The sequence below is a fragment of the Pleurodeles waltl genome, chromosome 3_2 (genome assembly GCF_031143425.1).
Source record: "Pleurodeles waltl isolate 20211129_DDA chromosome 3_2, aPleWal1.hap1.20221129, whole genome shotgun sequence".
NCBI classification, from domain to species: Eukaryota; Metazoa; Chordata; class Amphibia; order Caudata; family Salamandridae; genus Pleurodeles; species Pleurodeles waltl.
The window spans coordinates 120,475,575-120,497,220 of record NC_090441.1 but is presented as its reverse complement, the minus strand read 5'-3'; the positions used below and the strand labels follow the sequence as shown (position 1 = coordinate 120,497,220).

General features: G+C 46.5%; 1 protein-coding gene across 1 annotated transcript in view; it reads right to left on the bottom strand.

Moving 5' to 3' along the window:
- MYL10 (myosin light chain 10) overlaps window positions 1-21,646 on the bottom strand; it is a 65,508-nt gene that overhangs the window by 20,783 nt on the left and 23,079 nt on the right. The window contains exons 3-5 of the mRNA XM_069226955.1: window positions 19,700-19,775; window positions 17,509-17,613; window positions 10,429-10,507 (exon numbers count right to left, since the gene is read on the bottom strand). Coding sequence (XP_069083056.1) covers window positions 10,429-10,507; window positions 17,509-17,613; window positions 19,700-19,775 — 260 coding nt within the window. The remainder of the gene's footprint in view (window positions 1-10,428; window positions 10,508-17,508; window positions 17,614-19,699; window positions 19,776-21,646) is intronic.

Genomic DNA, 21,646 nt, shown 5'->3' with positions numbered 1-21,646 from the left:
TGCCAACAGTGTGGCAGCCTCCCCGCTGGGCCCATTACGAGTTTCCCACTAGAGCTGGCGGCAATGCTGTAGGATGTATGGTGCATCATTACCCGTCGCAATGTTGACTGTCTGCAGAGCAGTCAACATTGCGTCAGGGCTGGTCAGGGGGGGCCCTGCACTGCCCATGCCAAGTGCAAGGTCAGTGCAGGGCCCCCCCCGGGGGGCACCCTGCACCCCATCTCCACCAGCCTTTTCATGGCGGGGTTACCACCATGAAATCGCTGTTGGCGAAGGGGCTCATAATAAGCAGTGCTGCCCTGGCGGATTAGGACTGCCATCACCGCCAGACCGCCATGTGGATGAACTTTGGCAGTGCTGGCAGTCCAACCGCAGCGCTACAGCTGCAGTTGTAATATGGCTGTCAGACCGCCACCGCAACCCTGCTGGTCATTAGACCGCCAGGGATGTATTGAGGCCCAAAGTGTAGTTTAAACATTATGGCTGCCTTTTACTTTTGAAAAGGCAGTCATTAGACACTCATATACTGTTTTGTAATCGTCATTAACCACGATATACCGCAGTATACCGCTGGCCAATATATCACTAACATTTTAAGCTTTATGGGCCTGATTCACAACGGTACACCTACACTTTTGTGTAACTTTACCACTGTTTGGCCTTCAGAATGCCATTTCACTGGTAGTATCTTTACGACTGCCCAGTCTACATACATAAAAATATAGGAGTGTACTATTTTTTGAGGTGAGGAAACTCCGCAGTTGTAAAGATACTTCTTTGTGTAACTTTACCTTTTTGAATCACACCCTATAACTTTTAAAATAATGAAACAATCTAGATCAAATACCTAAAGTGGCCCTTTACAGCATATAATCTATATTTTTTACATATTTCATCTTAACCCTTTCTACCATTTTCATACATTAGGGCTGATTAAGAGTTTGGCGGATGGAAACACCCATCCGCCCAATTCCCGACTGGGTGGTCCCAGCCGGCCCCAATACAACTTTCCCACTGGGCTGGCTGACAGAAACCAGGGTTTCCGCCAGTCAGCCCAGTGGGAAAAGGGCAGCAGCATTGTCGCCGGCTCATAATAGAGCCGCCGGCAGTGCTGCCGCACGCAGGGGGCACCAGCACCCTTGAAATGTGCACTGTCTGCACAGTAGACAGTGCACATTTGAAGGGTACCTTGCAGGTGGGCCCCTGCACTGCCCATGCCATGGGCATAGGCAGTGCAGGGTCCTCCCTGTGGCCCCCTGTACTTGTTCTCCTTTTCATAGCGATTGAACTGCTATGAAAAGGCTGGCAGAAAACAAGGTTGTAATCAGCAGGGCAGCGCTGACTTCAGTGCCACCCTGGCTGATTGCAATCTGCACTGCTGTCAGCCTGTCGGGATCTGAGATCCTGGTGGGGACGGCGGGAGGTTGGCAGGTCTGCCCGCAAACCTCATAATGTGGTGGTTGGACTGCACCGCGAGGCTGGCGGTCTTCGGACCGCCAGCCTCGTAATCTGGATCTATGTCTCTTTAAACAATACTCTATAACACAACACGCCACTCCACTCTACTGTATGACACACCACTCCACTCTATGATATGTCATGCCACTCTATGATAACCCACTCCACTATACAGCATTCCACTCCACTCTGTGACACTCCTCACCGCTCAACTCTAGGAGATGCTTCTCCCCTCGATGACACACCAATCCAATGCACCACTTTAGGGAGGGCTACAGCAAAAACTGCGTAACAGAATTGCACCAAATTTGGCAGGAAGGTACATCTTGGTCCGCACAGTGTGCTTTCAGTGAATTGGTGTAAATCTGTTCAGTAGTTTTCAAGACATTAAGGTTAAAAAATAATTGTATACATTAATGGTTGGGTCCGCAAGAGGCTCAAAAGATGCTTGCAGTAGCGCCAATTTAAAATTAACGTGCTCTGATTGGCCCAGGGAGCTTTTTCCTCCTGTTCTGAAATATAAAAAAGTGATATAAGGGAACAATATAGGGATACCCTGCCCCCCTAGGCCCCATAGGGGGGAGCTAGAGCCCCTCCGCCCCCCAAATGCGGGCAAAATACAAAAAATAAATCAGCAAGTTTTGCTGCGCTTCCGCGTGACTCACATAGGATTGGAAAAAAATAAATAAATAATATGATGGGCCAGTCCTGCATTGTTTAATTAAGGGGAGTGGTCACTAGCCACCCCCCCCCCGAGCTAATATAGGCCCCAGGGATCTAACTTCCAGGGCCAAAGTTAAGAAAAAACTTGGGCCCCATTCATTAATATGGGAAAGGGTGCTGCACGACCCACCACTCAGTGCAGTATTCACTCCGGGGACCCCATCCTCCGGGCCCAATTCACTAATGTAGGGAGGAGGGCACGCAGGCTCCCCAAGCCGTATTTGGTCCCAATGACCCCATCCCCTGGGGCCTGATTCATCAAATATGGGGAGGAGTCGCACAACCCCTTCTCTCCGAGCCACATTTATCCCTAGGGATCCCATCCCCCGGAGCCCACAGTATTTTTGAAGGGGAGGGGCAAAGCACCTCTCTGTGAGCTTTTAATGGCCTCGATGACTTGATTTCCCTGGGCCAGCTCACATACTGTGTACCATGGAGCCCATCCACAGGACACAGTAGTTTCCCTGCCCGCTCTGGACAGGCAGGGAAACGTGTGTTTGCTCCTGCCTAAACTCGGAGCAAACATGGGAAAACACAAAGTCTGATACCAGCTGGTGGGAGCTTTAAAAATACTCCCGCCAGCTGGGATCAGACTTGTGATCTGTTTCTGCTGATGCAGGCAGGGACACAGATCAAGGTATTGCTCCCGCCAGGAGAGAGCAGCATAAATAGCTGCTCCCTGCGTTTGGGAGCAATACTGTCTCCCGCAGCAAGCAGGACCCAGCTTCGGCCATGGGGGCCCTGGGGCTCCCCCCGTCACTCCCCAGTGTCTGCATGGTCGGTGCTCTGGGTGGGCACCTAACTTTTTAAAAAGGAGGCCCTTGGGGATGGGGTTCCTGGGGCCAAAATAGGCTCAGCATGGGGACAACGGAGCACCTTACCCCTTTTAAAAAAACAACCCTGGGCAACAGGGCCCACAGGGCCTAATAAGGGTCATGGATGGAAACCTTCGGCTGTGCAAGGCGTGGGGGGTTGTCTGCCTGTGGGGGTGTTGCTACAGGGCCTGGCCAAAGGCTAGGCCCTGCGGCCAACCCTCCCTCATGCACGGTGGCGACCGCCGTGTGCAGTGAAGGGGGTGGCTTCACGTATGGTAATAAAATATTACTTTACAATTAAAAAAACGAGAAATTCACTGAAATGATATAGTTAGATGTGATAAAAAGATTTGTTTTTGTTTTTTTTTAAACTTAGAAATTCACTGAAAAAAAAACAAAAGTTAAAGTAATGTTATGGTTAGCTGAATAGGTCAGTAATATTAACATTCTGAAGAATAAAAAAAACGCAAAGCTAACAAAAGCTTGCAATGGAATGCCCCTGTGTCACATATATATCCCCTTGATGAAAAGTGGTGCAAACCAGCCAAAGTGCTATGTGACTGATAAATGGTCAATTTTTCAACGCAAAAAAAGTTTCGTACTGGAAAGTAAATACCATACCAAGAGTTTGCATCGCTTTAGTTCCCTTCGGGTTTGAGGCAGGAGAAACTCTTGAGTTTGCCCTTACATGTTTAAAGTAGTTTCCCCTCCAAATAGGACCTCGAGCAAAATGGAAGAGCAAAGTTTACTCGTTGAGCGATTTTCAATGAAAGCCTCTTTTTAAATATTTTATTCAGCCCAGGAAAATGCATTACATTTCTGAGTTTGGGGCATTTCCTGTGCACTTCCCTTCATTCAAGGAAGTAGGGAAGGAATCTTCCAACAAGAATGTGTTATGTGAATGAAAGCGTATGATCGTGTTGCATCCATTGTGGACATCTGTTGTGCCAATGCCTGCGGCTGTGCCCGTGTGCGCATCAGCCTCAAAGGAACGTGCCAGGACGCTGCCAGCATCTTCATAACATACTTGGAAAAAGGATTCCATGCACTGCCCTAGTGTCCGACATTCACCAGCACACTCCAGACCAGGGCACAAATTAGAAAGACGAGCCAGAGACATGTAGGGCTCATGGTGGGGTGACAAGGCAAGGAGGGGCCCGTGGAAAAGCATTGTCACCATTTTCAAAGCCAGTCAATTTACACAGATGATCCATTTCTGGGAAGAAGAAAGAGAACATCCCGGAGGCTTTACAGAAACCATTACCAGCTCTGCCTTGATGTGGGTAGCATGAGAATGCGCGCGCTGCTCAGCGTCAAGCGCGCGCCTATCAAGGGAAACATGTGGGACCACCCTGTCATTCGGAAATGGCTTTGTACAGTACGGACAAAATGTTATAAACCATGGTAATGTCTGGGTTACATCTGAGGAGCTGTTCTCAACGATCTCCAAAATGTAGAGACCCATTCTACCCAGTTTTTGTGTTTCGTCAATGCAATGTAGTGGGCGTGATTTGAGACAAATAACACACGAGACTTGGTCTGTACCATACAATTGTCTTGTTACTCACTTCTGGAAAAACTTTGAAATTGTGCATATAAGGAACAGGTCACCGACTATACTGTAAGGGTTGTCTACGAATACAGCCTTTCCTTTTCAACATCACGCATAAATGGATAATTAGGAGACCCCCTGTGTCCTTCAAAGGACAAATCAAGCCTTTATTCAACTCCACATCGCTCAGAAGGGAACCATACATTTGAGTGGTCCTAAAGGGTTGGCTACCACTTCTCCATCGTGGTGCTCCGTGAAAAGCTTACTACTCCATATTGGTTCCTCTAAGGCTGTGGAGCTGCATTCTAGTTCCCACTGATAGGAGAGTGAGCACTGTATGTCTGGGGTCAACTCTGAACCCAGGAGAGAGAGTTTGAGCAGTCATAGAAGGAGCTAGTATGAGAACCAGCCAAGAGCTGGACCGGTGATGCCTAGAGGAGCCCAGGCAGCTATCAGTGTGTGGTGGAGTCAGTTTCAAACACAGCAAGGCTGAGGAGTAAGAGGAAACGTTAAGGTGTTTGTGATGGGCCGCTTAGATGAAGTTAGATGAGTGAGGGCAGATTCCATAGACTGAAGACCCCAGAAGCTGGGTTGGGAGGGTGTGGTAGGTTACGCATGGAAATAATTTGAATTGATCAAACACCGGATATTGGAAAATTCTGGGGAAAAATGAGTTGAGAGACACTGTGATAGAGGAGGAAGGGTCAGCCTGGGTAGGCTCTGGATTTGAGAAGTTGTTAGAGAAAATCAACTGATTGATTTATGAAGTCAGATATGAGAGAACTCTACAAGCGCGGGCTAGCAGCGGGATCAGTTTTAGCTTAAGAGTTTGGGTGTAGCTTATGGGCTGTCGGCCGATTTTGGTATTTGTACTGAGAAACAGCTCTGAGCACAAGTTGGCACTGTAGAAATGAATTTATTAAATAAATATTAGCTCCTAGAAAAAGGTGGGAGAATAAGGCGCATCTGGAGGACTGAGTGGGGGTTGAAAAGTCAACAACTTCAATTCTGGAGTGACTATTGGAGGAGGAGGAAGGGTTAAACAATGAACTATGGTGCGTGCAAATGGTTGGGACTGAGGTCGCAACAAAGTGATAAGTCTTGAGTTTTGGTGCCCAGTGCAAGGTCCATGGTAGGAGCTCCAGTGGAGGTGTGTAGCAGCATCTTACGCATAAAGCAGAATGCTAAGGAAGTAAGAGGGATAGATCTCCAAGCAACGTATACAAATCCTATGAGATGTAGTACGTCATGTCCACGTGTTGGCTGCATCCACCTCTTTACTGCGAGGTCGCTTTCAATGAACCTTATTTGCTACAGTAATGAGTTCCTTTGCTTGCTTGCCTCATCAGGAAATGAGCTCTTTTACCTGGATTCAAGCCTGTGATCTGCAGGTTGTATCCACAATAATTTATCAAGCGCATAATTCATGTCCACAGACTTCTAGGCACTTCTAGGTCTTTGGTAAGTAACCCACGCCTCCTAGAAGGATTCCTGAGTTACCGCCTCTGAAATGTAGTGGCGCACGGACTCCAGCAAAACAGGGGACAACGCGGCTGATGGGGTTTGGCATTAAGGCACCATGGAATTAATGCTTCCAAACGGACAGAGTGGGGATAGTGGTGCTTTTCCAGGAAGATGGCTCAGTTCAGTGAGTGGAACAGTCATGGCTGGAACATGCAGTGACCTGGGAGACACGAGCCTCACTCAGCACTCCATCCTTCTAAGAGAAGTAAACTGGGTACTGTTAGATTGGGTAATTGTTTCTTCTATTATTTACAGCGCTTGGACACCGCAAAAGCGCTGCCTAATAACAAGTAATTCTTTTATCTTTTCCAGCTTTATTATAATAATTTAAGACCATCATTAGTGGGTCCCTGTCCTATACTACTGAAGGCTCTGAAAAACCTAGACCTACCCATTGATAAGAGACTAAGGCCCTCATTACAACCCTGGCGGATGGCGGAAAAAGGGCGGTAAGACCGCAAACAGGCCGGCAGTCATCACCGCCCCATTATGACATTGGCAGTTTGGCATATGCCAAACTGCCAATGTCCCGCACCGCCAGCCACGGCGGTAACGACCTCCAGGCTGGAGACAACGGTCTCCAGCCCGGCGGCCGTCACTAGACCGTCGGCGGTATCAGGACCCCGCATACCGCCATGGATTTCGTGGGGTTTTCTACCGCCACGAAATCCATGGCGGTATGTACCATCAGTGTCAGGGAATTTTTTCCCTGGCACTGATTGGGGTCTAGTCCCCCACTTCCCTCAGTCCTCCCCCAACACCCACGACCCCCCTATGACCACCCAAAGGTGGTAGGACCCCCTCCCCACCTCCACCCCATGGAAACCCACACACATACCCCCCACACCACCCTACACGCACGCTCGCACCACTCACACACATACACGCGCACATACATGCACACATACATACATACATGTTACATCTCCCATACACACATTACACCCCCCGCATGCATACTCACACACCCCCTCTACACACTCACATGCACACCCCCATGCACGCACACAACACACAACGCCCCCCTCCCCTAACGGACGATCACCTTACCTGTTCTGGTGATTCTCCGGGAGGGAACGGGATCCATGGGGGCTTCTCCGCCGCCAGCACCCCGTCACCAGAACACCGCCACGCTGAATACTGGGTCATATTTCGGTGGCCGGTGTTCTGATGAGGTGACGGTGGAGAAGCCTCCACTTCACCGCTGACAGCCAGTATGGCTGCTGGCAGCTCTCCGTTCAAAAAAGGGCAGAGGGTTGCCAGCAGTCATAATATGGTTGGCGGCCTTCGGCCCGGCGGAACCTCAGCGGTCTTGTGAAAAGACCACTGAGGTTGAAATGAGGGCCTAACTCTAAAAAAAAAGTAGGAAGCGCAGGTCTCACATGCACGTTTATCGTATTAAAACACTGAAACCCTCATTATTAATGGTCTGGAATTTAGGGGCGGTAACACCGGATTCTGGTATTGCCAGCGGCGGCCGCTGCAAATGTCAAAGGGGGGCAGGGGAACGACATGGACGGGGACGCAACTAAAAATAATAAAACAAAAAAAACACTTACTGTTCTCACCGCCTCCTGGCGCCTCGCTCCTCTTCTGGTGTCCCAGCATTCATGGGGACACAAGCACAGGCTCCTCAGCAATCCTGGAACTGCTCTCATGCTAAACCTAGCATGAGAGCAGCATCAGGATTGGTCTGAGCGACTTGGACTGCTGCTCAGACACTGCCCTGGGGTCTGTGCAGTTTCTCCAGGCCGGCTGTTCAACACAGTCAGGTTGGAGAAACCTAAGTGTGCATGTGTGTTTGGCCGGCCTGAGACAGCCGGCCAAACACACATGCAAACTTAGGTGCACTCTCTCCTCCTCCCTCTCCTCTCTCCCCACTCCCTTGACCCAGCTCCACCCCTCCATTCACTGCTGGCTGAGCCAGCAGATAAAAAATAAAACAATATATTTTTCATTTGCTGGCTCTTAGCCAGGGGGGCGACGCTCCTCCGCCATTGCCGAGGAGCTGCCCCTGTGTATTGCCCCGGGATCACAAGTTGATCCCCATGCACCGGGGGCTAGCATGCAGAAATCGGTTCAAGTGTGCTTATTTCTGCATGTAAATGTATAATTCCACTGAGGATTAACTCCATGCAGTACTACCACACATCATGTCTGTCCCAGTGTGGCTGGTAACCAGAGTTATCCACCCCATCAGAAATAACTGGTGATTAGGGCCTGAGAAGTATTTTGCCTTAGACTTGAAGATACGTATAACAGTGAAAAATGGGTGATGTTTAGTGCACTAGTAATAAGTCGCAAAATATTTTTATGGATCCACACCCACCTTTATTTAGGCCAAATGTAGGGGAAATACGCTCATCTGGGTATCACGCTTGGCCGGTCTAAATCTGTTGCCAGTCCCATGGTTGAAACTTGAAAGGGCATCAGGTAGCTCATTCTTAGTGGTGAAGGCCACACTGAGGCCTAGCCTTGTGAGGAGGTACTTATCGGACCATGGTAGTTCGCACTATAGCCCTGCCGCTTACGCATCTAACCAGTATGATCAGTGGCAAAGCGACTTTGCGTCAAATAAAAAAGTGAAAGTGCCCTCATTAGGAGGCCACCGCAGCTTGTATCACTCATTGTCCCTACCAGCGCTGCCAGTGACAACACCAACACAACTACTGACCATCATACACCTACAAGTGTGACATTTTAGACTATTCCAGGCCCCCAAAGTTATAAGAATATCCTGGGCCGCAGGCATTAGTAATTTGTAATGTATATTGAACTAAAAAACTGGTGTTATGCTGGTTTCTAAATTAGACAAACAACGCCACCATGTGGCAGACTGTCATAAGTGCTGGTGTTGACAACTCAGTGTCCAGCACCGGAAACAACCGGCTCAAATTAAGCACCGCAGCAAGGGTGCAATGGGTTTGGGTGCCAACAAGGTAAATGTCTGTCTTTACTACTGGAAGCCTATTAAAATGCAGCAATAAACAACGTTTTCGGAGGCCTATGCCTCCGGTACCCAAGTGCCTGCAGCACCATTGGTAGCGATGCCCCTGAGTACGATCACAGAGCCAAGAAGCTTTTGCATGTGTGCTCTGAAAATAAATTAACCTAACAATGAACTTATTGATAAAACAAAAAAGTGTCAGAATTAGGTTCAGCTTTGGTTACCCCCAACTAGTGGACTTCAAGGCACTCAATAACCAATTTAATAAGATTTACATTTCAGTATATGTTCCTCATAGAGGCCAAATAGAAAATGAACTCCTCCTTGGGTTAGACTCTGCAGATACAGGATCCAAGTAGCAGCTGTGGAGCCTACCTGAACTCCTAACTCTGTCTCAGCTATAATACAGGTGCTATTTATCATCTGGTAAACACAATGAAGTCGACAGCAACAAATTACAGCCCCCTCTACTGATAAATGAATTTAGGTTGACTCTAAACCCAACGCCCTTGTTAGAGGGAGGAGTCCCGGGGAATTGGCACTCCTATTTAACCACCCACAGGTTTTGACACAAATCCCTAACTACAAAGAATTGTAGACAGAGGTTTGTGTCAAAATTCTGCCACTCCCTGAGGCAGTCATAACAAGGAGAAAATGTTCATTTCTTCTGAATTTTAACTCTTTGCATGTGTGCTGCATTGTACAGCACACATGCAAAGAAGAAAATGCCTTGAAGAACAGTTTTTGTGCATGAAGGCACCCCTGTCTGCTGAAAAACTATTCTGACTATAGTGTAGACACCATTGCACCATAGAGCAAGAATGGCTACGCTAGTGCATGGCAGCCACAAGTGTGCCAGCCCAGGAAGAGAGCAGAGCTGAGTGACGTCTGAGTAGATAAGATGCACATCTGCTCTCTCCCATTCACGCAACTCAGCGCAGCAACTTTAACTGACCTCTCAGTGACTATGCCCCACAGTGCTGAAGATGCTTCAATGAATAGGCAGAATGAAAATAACAGAAGAAATTGGCATGTCATACTCAGTTAGCCCCATACCATGCATTTATTAAATGTATGCCATGCTGACTCTTGGGTGACTGCAAAGTAAGCACAATTCAAGATTGGTGAATGACTGAATTGTCTTGTTGACTAGGAGAAAAATCTTTTTGAAGGCCCACGTTTTCAAAGCTTCCCTAAATGGCTGATGGTATGACATTACTCTTAAGAATAGAGTGTTCCAAGAAAAATCACAAGTTGCTGAAGTCCCATAATCCCAATTGAATAAGATGCATTGACTGTCATTGGGTCATCACTTCAATGGATTCCTGGGTCCACAAGGATCAAGGTTTTTTGCATCATTACAGCAAACACCAAAAATACAAAAAAGAAATAGAATTTTATTAACTTACTAGTCTGCCTTAATGTGGCCTTTTGCATCTGGATCGAAAATCTTAAAGGCGTTTAAAATGATTTCCTCTGGGTCTGTACCTGAAAAAAGACATGGAGATGTTACAAAATAAAGGTTTATACATAGTTGTTCTGGAACTGGTCTGTCCAGCGTAGGTCAAGGAAGGTCAGATCAATGCCAGGTTTTTAGGATATAATGGGAAAACACAGAAATCATCCATCTGAGCAAACTAGAAAGATCACCCAACACACCTATTCTGCATTGATACACCCCCAACCACAGCACCAACCACTTAGAAACAACACAAAATATCCAAAGACAGAACACTCACCACACACCCAAGAAGGCTCAGATATACCATATAGCTGAGTATCACCAGCCTTGCAGCTACAATCTTAATAAACAACAACTGAACACAGTGGGCTAAAGACCACATTTACACCAAAGATAGCTAAAAATAACAACCCAATCCACACAAAGCCATATACCAAGCAACAGCAACCCACATCACACTAAATTCCAACATTCGCCAGATCATCCGGTACAGGGATACTGTGGGTGTTCAACACAACACCACAAATCCAACTACCTAACACACTGTGTCTACCAGCCTTACCAGATGGCAAGAAGCATTACTACCCACTGGAACACACTTACCACCGTATCATGCACATGGAAATAGCACAGTTGGTTTGGATGATTCAGTCCACAACCAGAAAACAAACTTCAGGCTAAGACGGACTTGAATTCATGGTGTGCATGTACTTGAACTCTATCAGCAGTGTTAGGATATACTAACATTGGAGAGTGCAAGATATATATATATCTATATGTATGTATGTATATATATATATATATATATATATATATAAAAAATCTGGCATTAATTCGGATTTCCCGGTACTGAAAACCCCTAATCTACAGACATTACTTAGTACTCCAGCCGGGTAACAGTGCTCAAACAGTGGTACACACAGCTGTGGTGGCACCTTGCAGTGTATTGGAAGTCTACTGTCTGAGTCAAAGTACCCATTTCCAAAAACTCATCCCCCAACACCCCAACCCCAGCCCCAGCCCCCCAGGGATACACAGAGAGAAGAGTTACCCGGGGTGAGAAAATGCTAACACAAGGCGGATAAGCAATAGCAAACTTATCTCCAGATCACAGGTTTGCAGTGCTGCCCCATGAGAACTGATTCCAACCCATGGCAGAATTTCATGATGGCCACTGACAGTTTAGATGAATCCTGGATAAAGTCGTTGGATGTGAATGTGTCTAATGTGGATATCCTTAAAATTGAGCAGAAATCCGGCCCTAACAACACCACCCTGTCCTAGATGCTCACTAACAATGCATATAGTAATTCTTTATTGTGGATTCCATGTCAATATCCTGAACACCTGTCATGGATCCTCGTGGACTAACAATGGATACTCATGTCCTACACACTCTCATGGTGTCTTGAATCCACTGTCAACAGCTCCTTGTTTAGTAACTTTAAACTAGGTTTGCAAGGTGATTCGAGTTTTTCTTCCGTACTCATTTTCCATCTACTGAACTCTGTTCCTAAATTTCAACCTTCTCTATGTCTAACAATTCTGGGATGAAGCCACGCACAGACTTCTTTTGTCTTGCCCTTTCCTTCCCTCTGATTGTCCCACCCAAGTTTTTTTAAACTTTCACTTAGATATATTCATGTTTCAAACCTCTTGGTTTCACCCTTGTAGGAAGATCACTACATTAAATGATTAGTTGAATTGGTATTGATCTAGACCATAGACCAGAAGAGTTCCACGGTTCGTACTCGCTGCCCCGTCGCTGATGACCATTGCTAGGGGAGGATCGAGCATCTTAGGCAGTGAATGGTCCTGGTAGTGGCTGGTGTCTGTGAGGAGACCCACTTGAGTACTGTGATGAGCTGCCTGATGTAGAGCTGGGATTCCAGGTGCCTACGTTGCTCGTGAAAGGTGCATGGTCACCGGGGGGTCCTACCTTGTACCTCACTCGCTGACCTCAAGACCCACCGATCAGTGTCATCTCTTGAGGTCCTTCTCCATCAGTGTTGGCACTGGAGGCACGTAAGAGGCTGGCTCTTTCAAGTCCTTCTTTGAGTTTCCCAGCTAAGCGCACCGCCAGTGACGCACATGCAGAAGATGCATCCATGAAACATGGTGGCCTGGCGAGGGGCACCAGACGAAGTTGATATTTGCGCAGTTCCTTGGGCAGACTAGTGCGTCTATGCTGCAATAAAAATTCCTTTCATGGGATTTTGTTTTACAAGATGGAATAATCCATACGCTATTGATTAGCTGGTAAATAAAGTGGTGGCTTTGATGTGCAAGATCTGTTTTCTATGGTAACAACACACTGGCTCCCAACTCTCATCTGGTTGGCATTGCATAAATAAAATGTGTGTCTGGCATCAGTGCACAGTGCTTCTCAGTCCATGGTTACCAGCTCGAGGGGACCCCCCCACCGGCTCTTAAAACGATCCTCTACTCACCCAGCAGCCACTTCCGGCTGCCTGGTCTCCATCCATAATTGCACCACAAAGGCCTCGCATCCCAATTAGTTTTGATTGGGAATGCGCAGAGTTTTTGGCTCGGTTCAGTTTGCATGACAAACCCAACCAGAAGGGCATGACAGAAACAGCTGTGAATCTCTCCCCGTTCTCCAATGAAAAAAATCTGTTCTGCTAATGGCCAGCAGGAACCAGGCAAACTGCATACGGGAGCGGTGGGGAGCCGAGGGGACGGTGTACCACAGGGAGGAGGGATGCAAAGTGGAGAGGGAGACGTGGGGGGGGACACGGGAGCGCTGAGATGGGAGGGAGTGAGCTAATGGAGCAGAAAAAGGAGAGAGGGAAAGAGGGATGGAAGGAACAGGCGAGCGAGAGAGAGCAAAAGGGAGGGAGCGAGAGACAGCAAAAGGCAGGACATAGATGAGAAGAGGAGAAAAGAAAAGACAAAAAAAACAAAAAAAAGAAAAGAAAAGAAGAACAGTTGTGGAACAGAGATGGAAGAGGAACAAAAGAAAATATAGGAAGATCGGCAGAGAGAGAGAACATAAGGTAGAAGGATGGAAACAGGAGAGGCGGGAAGTACGAGAGAGAGAGACATGAGACAGCAAAAAGAACAGTTAATAGAAAGAAACGACAGAATAACAAGGAAGTGTGGAAAAAGTATGGACAGAGTGAACAAAGGGGAAGTGGAGAGAAGGGTTGGGAGGGGACAACAAAGGAGGCCGAGAAGGAGGGGAGAGTGAAGAAAGAAAGAAGGAAATGGAGCGTGAAAAGCAGAGGGAGAAGGAAGGAGAGGCGAGAAGCGGACAGCTAAAAGGAGGGAGAATGAGGAAAGTGTAAGGAAAGTACAAAGAGGAGAATGAGAAAGTGAGCGAAGAAGAGAGCGAGAAGAAAGGATAGGGGAGAGAACGGGGGAGACATCAATAGGGGCCAGATGTAGCACGCAGTTTGCATGGCGAAAAACGCAGTTAGCGCCATGCAAACGGCCTCACGCGATGCACATTCCCAAATTGCGAGTCGGCACCGACTCGCAATTTGGGAATGCGACTCGCAAATAGGAAGGGGTGTTCCCTTGCTATTTGCGACTCGGATCGCAATTCAGAGTTGCTTTGTGATCGCGAATGCGGTCGCAAACCAACTCGCAGTTACCACCAGTGTCACACTGGTGGTAACTCATTCGCAAAAGGGAAGGGGTCCCAATGGGACCCCTTCACCTTTGTGAATGTCGACAATAATATTTTCCTATGGACCACTGCCTACTCTGAAAAAAACGAAACCAAATGGTTTCGGTTTATTTTTCATTTTGCAACTCGTTTTCCTTTAAGGAAAACGGGCTGCAAAATGAAAAAAAAAAACTGCTTTATTTATAAAGCAGTCACAGACATGGAGGTCTGCTGTCTCCAGCAGGCCACCATCCCCGTGAGTGCAGGAGGTGTCTGAGACACCGTTCTGCATTCTGAATTGCGACTTGCAAATTGCGAGTCTCTCTGACTCGCAATTTGCGAGTCGCAATTCATGGATTTCCTACATCTGGCCCTAGATGTTTTATTTGTGCTGGTGTTTGGCGGTGCTCAGCACTTTTTTCTGGCAGCCCACCACATTGGGATGCCGACTGTCCATTTGGACCAGCACATATCATCTTAGGGGGTGATTTAAATCTTGTTGGTAAGGATATTCCATGGCAGCGGTGACAAACTATCCTAGCCGCCAATATGATGGTCCACCCGCCGAATTTAGATGCAAGTCGACTATACGTGTAACCATGGCAGAGACTACTCCCTCTCCACTATGGTTACATCCCGCCGACGGCCCAACAGCGTAGGGACCATCGGCAGCTGATGTCTATGTCCCCCCACCTAATTTTGATAGGCGGACATAGAGGTCAGTTTTCACTGCCCGTCTTCAACATGGGAGATTACTCCTGCAGCGAGGAGGGCATTTTTTTATTTTCAAATAAAATTTGGTGGAAAAAAATAGGTTTGACGGACAGCTCTGTCAATGCACCAAACTTTAAAAAGCATTCACAGGAACCATCACTTCCTGTCAATGCTTTATAAATGACAGCTAGCTAGGAGGTCGTCTCTAAATTTGGCGGAATATTCTTGGCTTGGCAGACATTAAATCCTCTGTCAGGCCAACAGAGATTACTTTGTGCACCAAATATTAAATCGGGCACTTAGGCCCTCATTATGAACATGGCGGGAATCCCTGCCGTGTTCATGCTGGCAGTCTGAACACAGACCGCCAGCCTGTTGAGGACTCCGCCAGGCCAATAATGAACATTCCTCAGGGTCGGCGGGCGGAAACAGTGTTTCCACCCGCCGGCCCAGGGAAAGCTGGGCCTGGACATTGCCAACGGCTCCACATGGAGCCGTCGTCAATGCCTCAGTGCGGCGGGTGCAGCAGCACCCATCGCGCAAATCACTGCCCGTAAATAGGGCAGTGACCTGTGCGACGGGGCTGTGCACGGAGGCCCCAGAGCACCCCTTCCGGCAGCCTTTCTCTGGCGGGGGAACCCGCCAGAGAAAGGCTGGAGGAACAAGGGTTCTTTATCCGGAGCGCTGCCCTGTCGGATAAAGAAATCCGCCATTGTCAGGCTGCCTGGCGGTGGCGGAGAGCCGCCTGTGGCGGTTCTCCCTTGTTCATAATATGGCAGTCCAGACCACCATGCCGGTGGTGGTAATTTCCGCCACCGCCTGCATGGCGGTCTGGACTGCCATGTTCATAATGAGGGCCTTAGTGTTTAACGATTGAAGTGGTTACCAGTTAAACATACATTTTAAAACATAATACCCTCAATATACCTTCTTACAGCTTTGGGTAACCTAGAATCGTCCAAATTGTGACATTTGCTGGACTATGATGGTTAGTGCATAGCCTTGGCACTGGCATTTGGCAGATTAGCAAGGGTAGTGTGTGGTGCAATTTCCAGTGGCCTCCTCTGAAATACCTGGAGAATGGGCACTATATATGTTGGATGTTATTGCCAGGATGCTCCGTCCACGTCATTTTGAAGCCACCCTGCAGGGTTGGGGGCCCCCGACGATGGAGAGTTGTTGTGTTTTATATATATATATATATATATATATATATATATATATATATATATAGATATACATATGTATATATGAAGCACTGACAGAGGAGGGAACAGGAAACTGAAGAAGACAGTATGAAAGATGGAACGGGGTGAGACGATAGTGAGAATAGATGAATGGACACAGGAACAGAGAGAGTGATCAGGAGGTAAAGACTGGAGTGAGGACGGAAGAAAGAGAGAAAAAAAGAGAATGATAACATGGGAGAGAAATGGAGAGCCTAGAGGATAGTGAGAAGGAAGGACAGAGCGGAAAACAAAACAGAAGAAGAGTGAGAAGGAAGGATTGAAGCGAGAGGGGAGAGCCAAAACAGAAGTAAGATGAGGAAGGACAAGCCTGCATGGTAGCGCTCAGAGAATTACCGTAAATTGCTTCTGTCAGGGTTGATTGTGTACCCAAGGAATGTAATACTTAAGGTTCCCGTGGTGCCCTGGGACCCAAGAACTTTGGTGAATTCCCAGGATTATCTTTGCACATCACTGCAGGGAGTATCATGAGAAGTCCTTGGGGCCTGGCGGCCTTTGCCGTTTAGCTTCAGGAATGCCAGAGCGACAGGCAGAACCAGGATTTCAACATGCGCACAGGCACCAATTTGCTGATGTCCAGCATCTCCAGGCCCTTCTTCCTCCACAGCCTGACCATCCCGGTAGCTGAGAGCAATAGTATCCAGAGGCTGTTGTAAGAGAATGCCAGGGCGTGGCTGCATCCATGAAGTCAAACTTGTTGGAGAAGAAAAACAGTCCAATAACACAAATTCTAAATCACTATGGGCCTGATGTAGGGTTTGGAGGATGGATTACTCTGTCACAAATGTGACGGATTTGCACTTCACCTTATTATGATGTCCATAGGCTATAATGGGATTGTAACGGAGTAACTCCCTCTTTCAAACTCTGAATCAGGCCCTTAGACTTTTAAAATGAAATGTAGCAATAAAATTGGAAGAGATTAAAAGTGTCTTGTGATACCAAGACATACGTAGGCCAACAAGGCTAGACGTATCTCTGACTCAACAAAAAGCCTGGTTTATTGCTTTCAGTCTATCATAGGACCATGGAATCAAAACACTTTCCCACCTGCCTTGCAACCTGAGTGGAGCCACCTGCCTGGTGGTTACAAAATAGGGCAAGCGTGTTATTCAAATCAGCATTGCCTTTGGTATCTCTCAACTTCATGTTGGACATTTTGGTTGAGAAGGCCATACTTTCATTGGTATGGAGTCTTGGCTTCTTCTGAGCCCATTAGATCTGCTCCTCATGGGCAGACATGTGGAATGGGTAGGAATCTGGACTGCCCTTTTCCTTACTTGTGGGCGGGGTACACCTGCCCTCCATCCCTTCAGTAAGCTATCTTTTATGGGATAAACCTTACAAGTGCCCTCATCACACTTTTTTGTCCTCAACTAAGGGGCTGGCCTCAGTTGGGAGTTGGAGCTGAAAACAGGGCCTCCAGGCTGTATACCTTTGAGTTTCTCACCAAACATGGTGAGGAAGACGGTGAAGTTGATGGCTCCGGGCGCTTCTTTTACCATGGCTTCCAGTTCCTCGCTCTTGACATTGATGCGGCCTGAAACACAAAACAAGAAGAAGACACTAAGCCTAAAAATCCACCTGTAAGAGCAAACAAATAATCCTGACACATCTGTAAAGGGAGAAATTAGCTGGTAAAAAACATTTTAACGCAAGGACAGGAAAAACACATGCTCAGCAATGTTAAGATGAAGTGCAACACCCCGTATTAAACTGCAGATCACCTATTTTAAACGTTTGAAGCTCTGAAGTGGGGCAAGAGCAGGGATGGGGGCATGCATGTTTTATATTTGACATTAAAAAGGTTGAGGGAAAGAGGGGAATACAAGCAGGTACAGGTGCGAAAGGGAAATTAGAACATTGGAATGCTGGAGGCTCCATTGAAAACAATGGAGTGCTGCGGGCTTTTACTGGCTGGTAAAAGCCCGCAGCGCCAACATTCCAATGTTCGCTTTGTTCACAGCAGCAGCTGTGAACAAAGCCTCACGGAGCCCGAGGGGATTTTAATCCCCTCGGGCTCCGTGAACATTTTTTTTTTTAATAGAACACTCTGCCCTGTGTGGCAGAATGTTCTAATAGCCTTAGAACCCGCCGTAGCGGGCTCTACCGGCTATTAAAGTCCCTCTCCCTTGTTAAATGCCCTCGCTTTCGGCTCGGGCATTTAACGCGGGGAGCGGGCCTTTAATAGCCGGTAGAGCCCGCCATGGCGGGTTCTAAGGCTATATTAAAATTGGGAAGGCACAGGTGATAAATTAAAGGAAGAGGGTTAAAAGGGAAAAAACATTAAAATAAGGGAAGGGGCATGTAGAGTTCCCTTGCCCTAGTAAGTGAAAGGAAAAAGGTTTTTAAAAAATACATAAAAGGAAAGTCAGATGTTTTGCTCAGATTTTTTCTAAAAAATGGAATTACGTTTTTGAAAAATAATCACAAAATCAGGACCTAGGGCCACATGTACTAAGAAATCGGCTTGTGACTTCCTAATAGCGAATCTTTGCAATTCACAGTTAAGAAGTTCGAAACTGCGATGTGCTAATGAGTCTCAGACACATTTAGCGATTCCGAATGAGTCACAAATGGACCTACCTCATCAATATTCATGAGGTAAGTCGCAATTTGCGACCCATCTGGAATGGCCTGTAATCGCAGGCATGGTGGCCTGCAGGGGTCAGCAGACCACCATGTCTGTGATTGTTTTTTAAATAAAGCTATTTTTTTAATGCAGCCCATTTTCCTTAAAGGAAAACGGGATGCATTTCAAAAACAAAAATGAAACGTTTTCTTTTCATTTCATAAGAGTAGGCAGCAGTCCGTGGGACCGCTGCCTGCTCTTAAAAAATGTTTGTGCTCTCATTCACAAAGAAGGGGTACCTAGGGGACTTGAAGTTGGTGGTAAACTGCAAATGTTTTGTGACTGCCGGTCACAAAACATTCATACATCCCCCTGCGACTCACTATTAGGAAGGGTCCCCCTTAACATCCCCCTTCCTAATACTGACTCGCCAACCTATTTTGCAATTCAGTAATATATTACGGTTTCGTTCATCCAACGACCCGATTCTGTGAATCGGACCGTTCGCGACCGTTAAAAACCTTTGTACATGTGGCCCCTATGGTCAGATGCACTATCTCATGAATTTGCAACTTCATAATTGTGACTTTTTGCGACTTGCAATTAGGAAGTCGCAAAATGCGATGTACAACAGTGTCGCAGGTGAACACTTGCTTGTGGGAAAATAGCCTACGGTCTCTTAAAATTGAGAGTGTTAAAAGGGCCAGCCTGTGAACAATGTCACCATAGGAAAACCTTCTGTAATATCTGTCCTTGGTGATTGTTAGAGATGCAGAACTGACTAAAGGGACATGTATTTTCCTCCTCACTGGATAGCCGCTTTAAATATAGTTGTTTTTAAGTCAAAAAAGTTGTCCATAAAAAGAAGCTAGCTATTAAAAAGTATAAAAAAGTGAAGCAGTTGACTCGTTCTGAGGCCAAACAAGTAGTGTTATACCTCCTTAAGTATTATTGTGTCGCATGTTTATGATTTTGGGTGGAGTCACTAATGTAAGGTGGGAGAGATTTCGCTGCAAAGGCCCAACAAATATAAGTGCTTTAACTGAAGTTTTACCCAAAGCAGCGAAGGTGTCTCTCAGGTCGCCTTTATCGATGAAGCCATCTCTGTTCTGATCCATAATAGTGAATGCCTGGGGAGTACAGGAGACAGTGTTATTCCTACCTAGTGCCACACGCTCGACACACTCAATTTACAGTTATTAACGCTACCATCTGTTATAAAGCAGTGTCTGAAATTCAAGAGTTGAACCCCAATGAGGTTATAATGTTAACCCCACTGAGGGATGTCTTACTACCCCAGCTATGGAATTATAGTGAAAACAATATGCAGTAAAAGTGTGGAACATAAGGCGCTAACATTGCATTTGATGTACCAAACACCACATTTCTTGGGGTGTTAACATCAGGCTTGAGCTAGTGGTAAGAGCTGTGAAGCAATATGGTAACTTCGCAATAATCTAAATCTGCTGGAATGGCAGAAATGTCTAGTAACTAAATTACCGCACATTTCTGCCATTACCGCAGGTAGTACACAAGCTTTAATGACTGACTCTGTTAGAACGTTGCTTCAATTGTCTGATTCACAAGCTTCTATTCGCTGATTTTGGTAGTTCACGAGCTTTATTGGCTGACTCTGGTAGAACGATGTTTCCATTGGCTGATTCACAAGCCTGAATTCGGTGAGTTACGTAGTACACAAGCCTTATTGGCTGACTCTGATGAAACGATGCTTCCATTGGCTGATTCACAAGCTTCTATTCGCTGATTTTGGTAGTTCACGAGCTTTATTGGCTGACTCTGGTAGAACGATGTTTCCATTGGCTGATTCACAAGCCTGTATTCGGTGAGTTACGTAGTACACAAGCTTTATTTACTGACTATGGTAGAAAGAGACTTTCATTGGCTTAATCGTGGATTATGCTTACTTTCGTTTTCTGCATCAGCGAGCAGGCATGCGTCATTCACAGAATAGGACAGCAAACATGCTTCTTCTAGGTCTACTGTGTATCATGCCTATGAAAGCACACCTACTTCCATTTGTCATGCTGAATCACTTAGTAAACATGCTATAACTTTAGAAGCATGTAGCAGGCATGCTCCTATTCGATTAATCAGGTAGCAAATGTTCTTGTACTGATTGTCTCGGGCAGTGAACATGCTGAATCTGGTAGTACAGAATTGCACTGCCTAATTTAGGTACTAAACAAGCTCTCATTGGCCCATTCTGGCAGTATTAATACTTGCTTTGAAGATTTGTGTAGCAAACATGCTTTTGTGGGCAGATTGAGATAAGAAACATGCTTAACAGCGGATTCACTTGTAAGCAGGGTTCAGTTGTCTGATCCATGTGATGGGCAGAATTCTTGGTGCGAATGGGTAGAAGAATTCTTTGGTAACTGATATATCTGGTAAAAATCACTTTGGTACCATTAAGCGGTACTTTCAATGTATGGGTTATGCAGTTAACTGACAGGGCAGTAAATAGGAAATATGTTTGGTTATACAGTGAACATTTTTTTTTGCATCGATCACATATAAAACATGCTTTTGTTGTCTGAATTGGGAAGACTATATCTTGCACTGGCTGTTTCAGATAGTACATTGGATGATCTAGGCCAGTGGTTCCCAACCTGTGGTCTGGGGACCCTAGGGGGTCCACAAAGCCTCCTCAGGCTGTGTGACTGCTCAGAAAATAAAATAATAAAAACAGATTAGGTTCCCAGATTTCAGTAGTGACTCACTGGGAGGTCCCCGGATTCCAATAATGATTCGGTGGGGGTCCCCGGGTTCCAGTAATGATCAAGTGGGGGTCCAGAGAAGTCAAAAAGTTGGGAACCACTGATCTAGGCAATCTCTAATGTTGTTGGCCACAGGCAGCAACTGTGTTATCATTGGCTTTCATTGACTGATTTGGGTGGTACACATGATTTCACTGGCTGGTCCAGGAAGTATATTGTGTTCATTTCATCATATATAAATCATTCTTGCATTAGCATCCAGA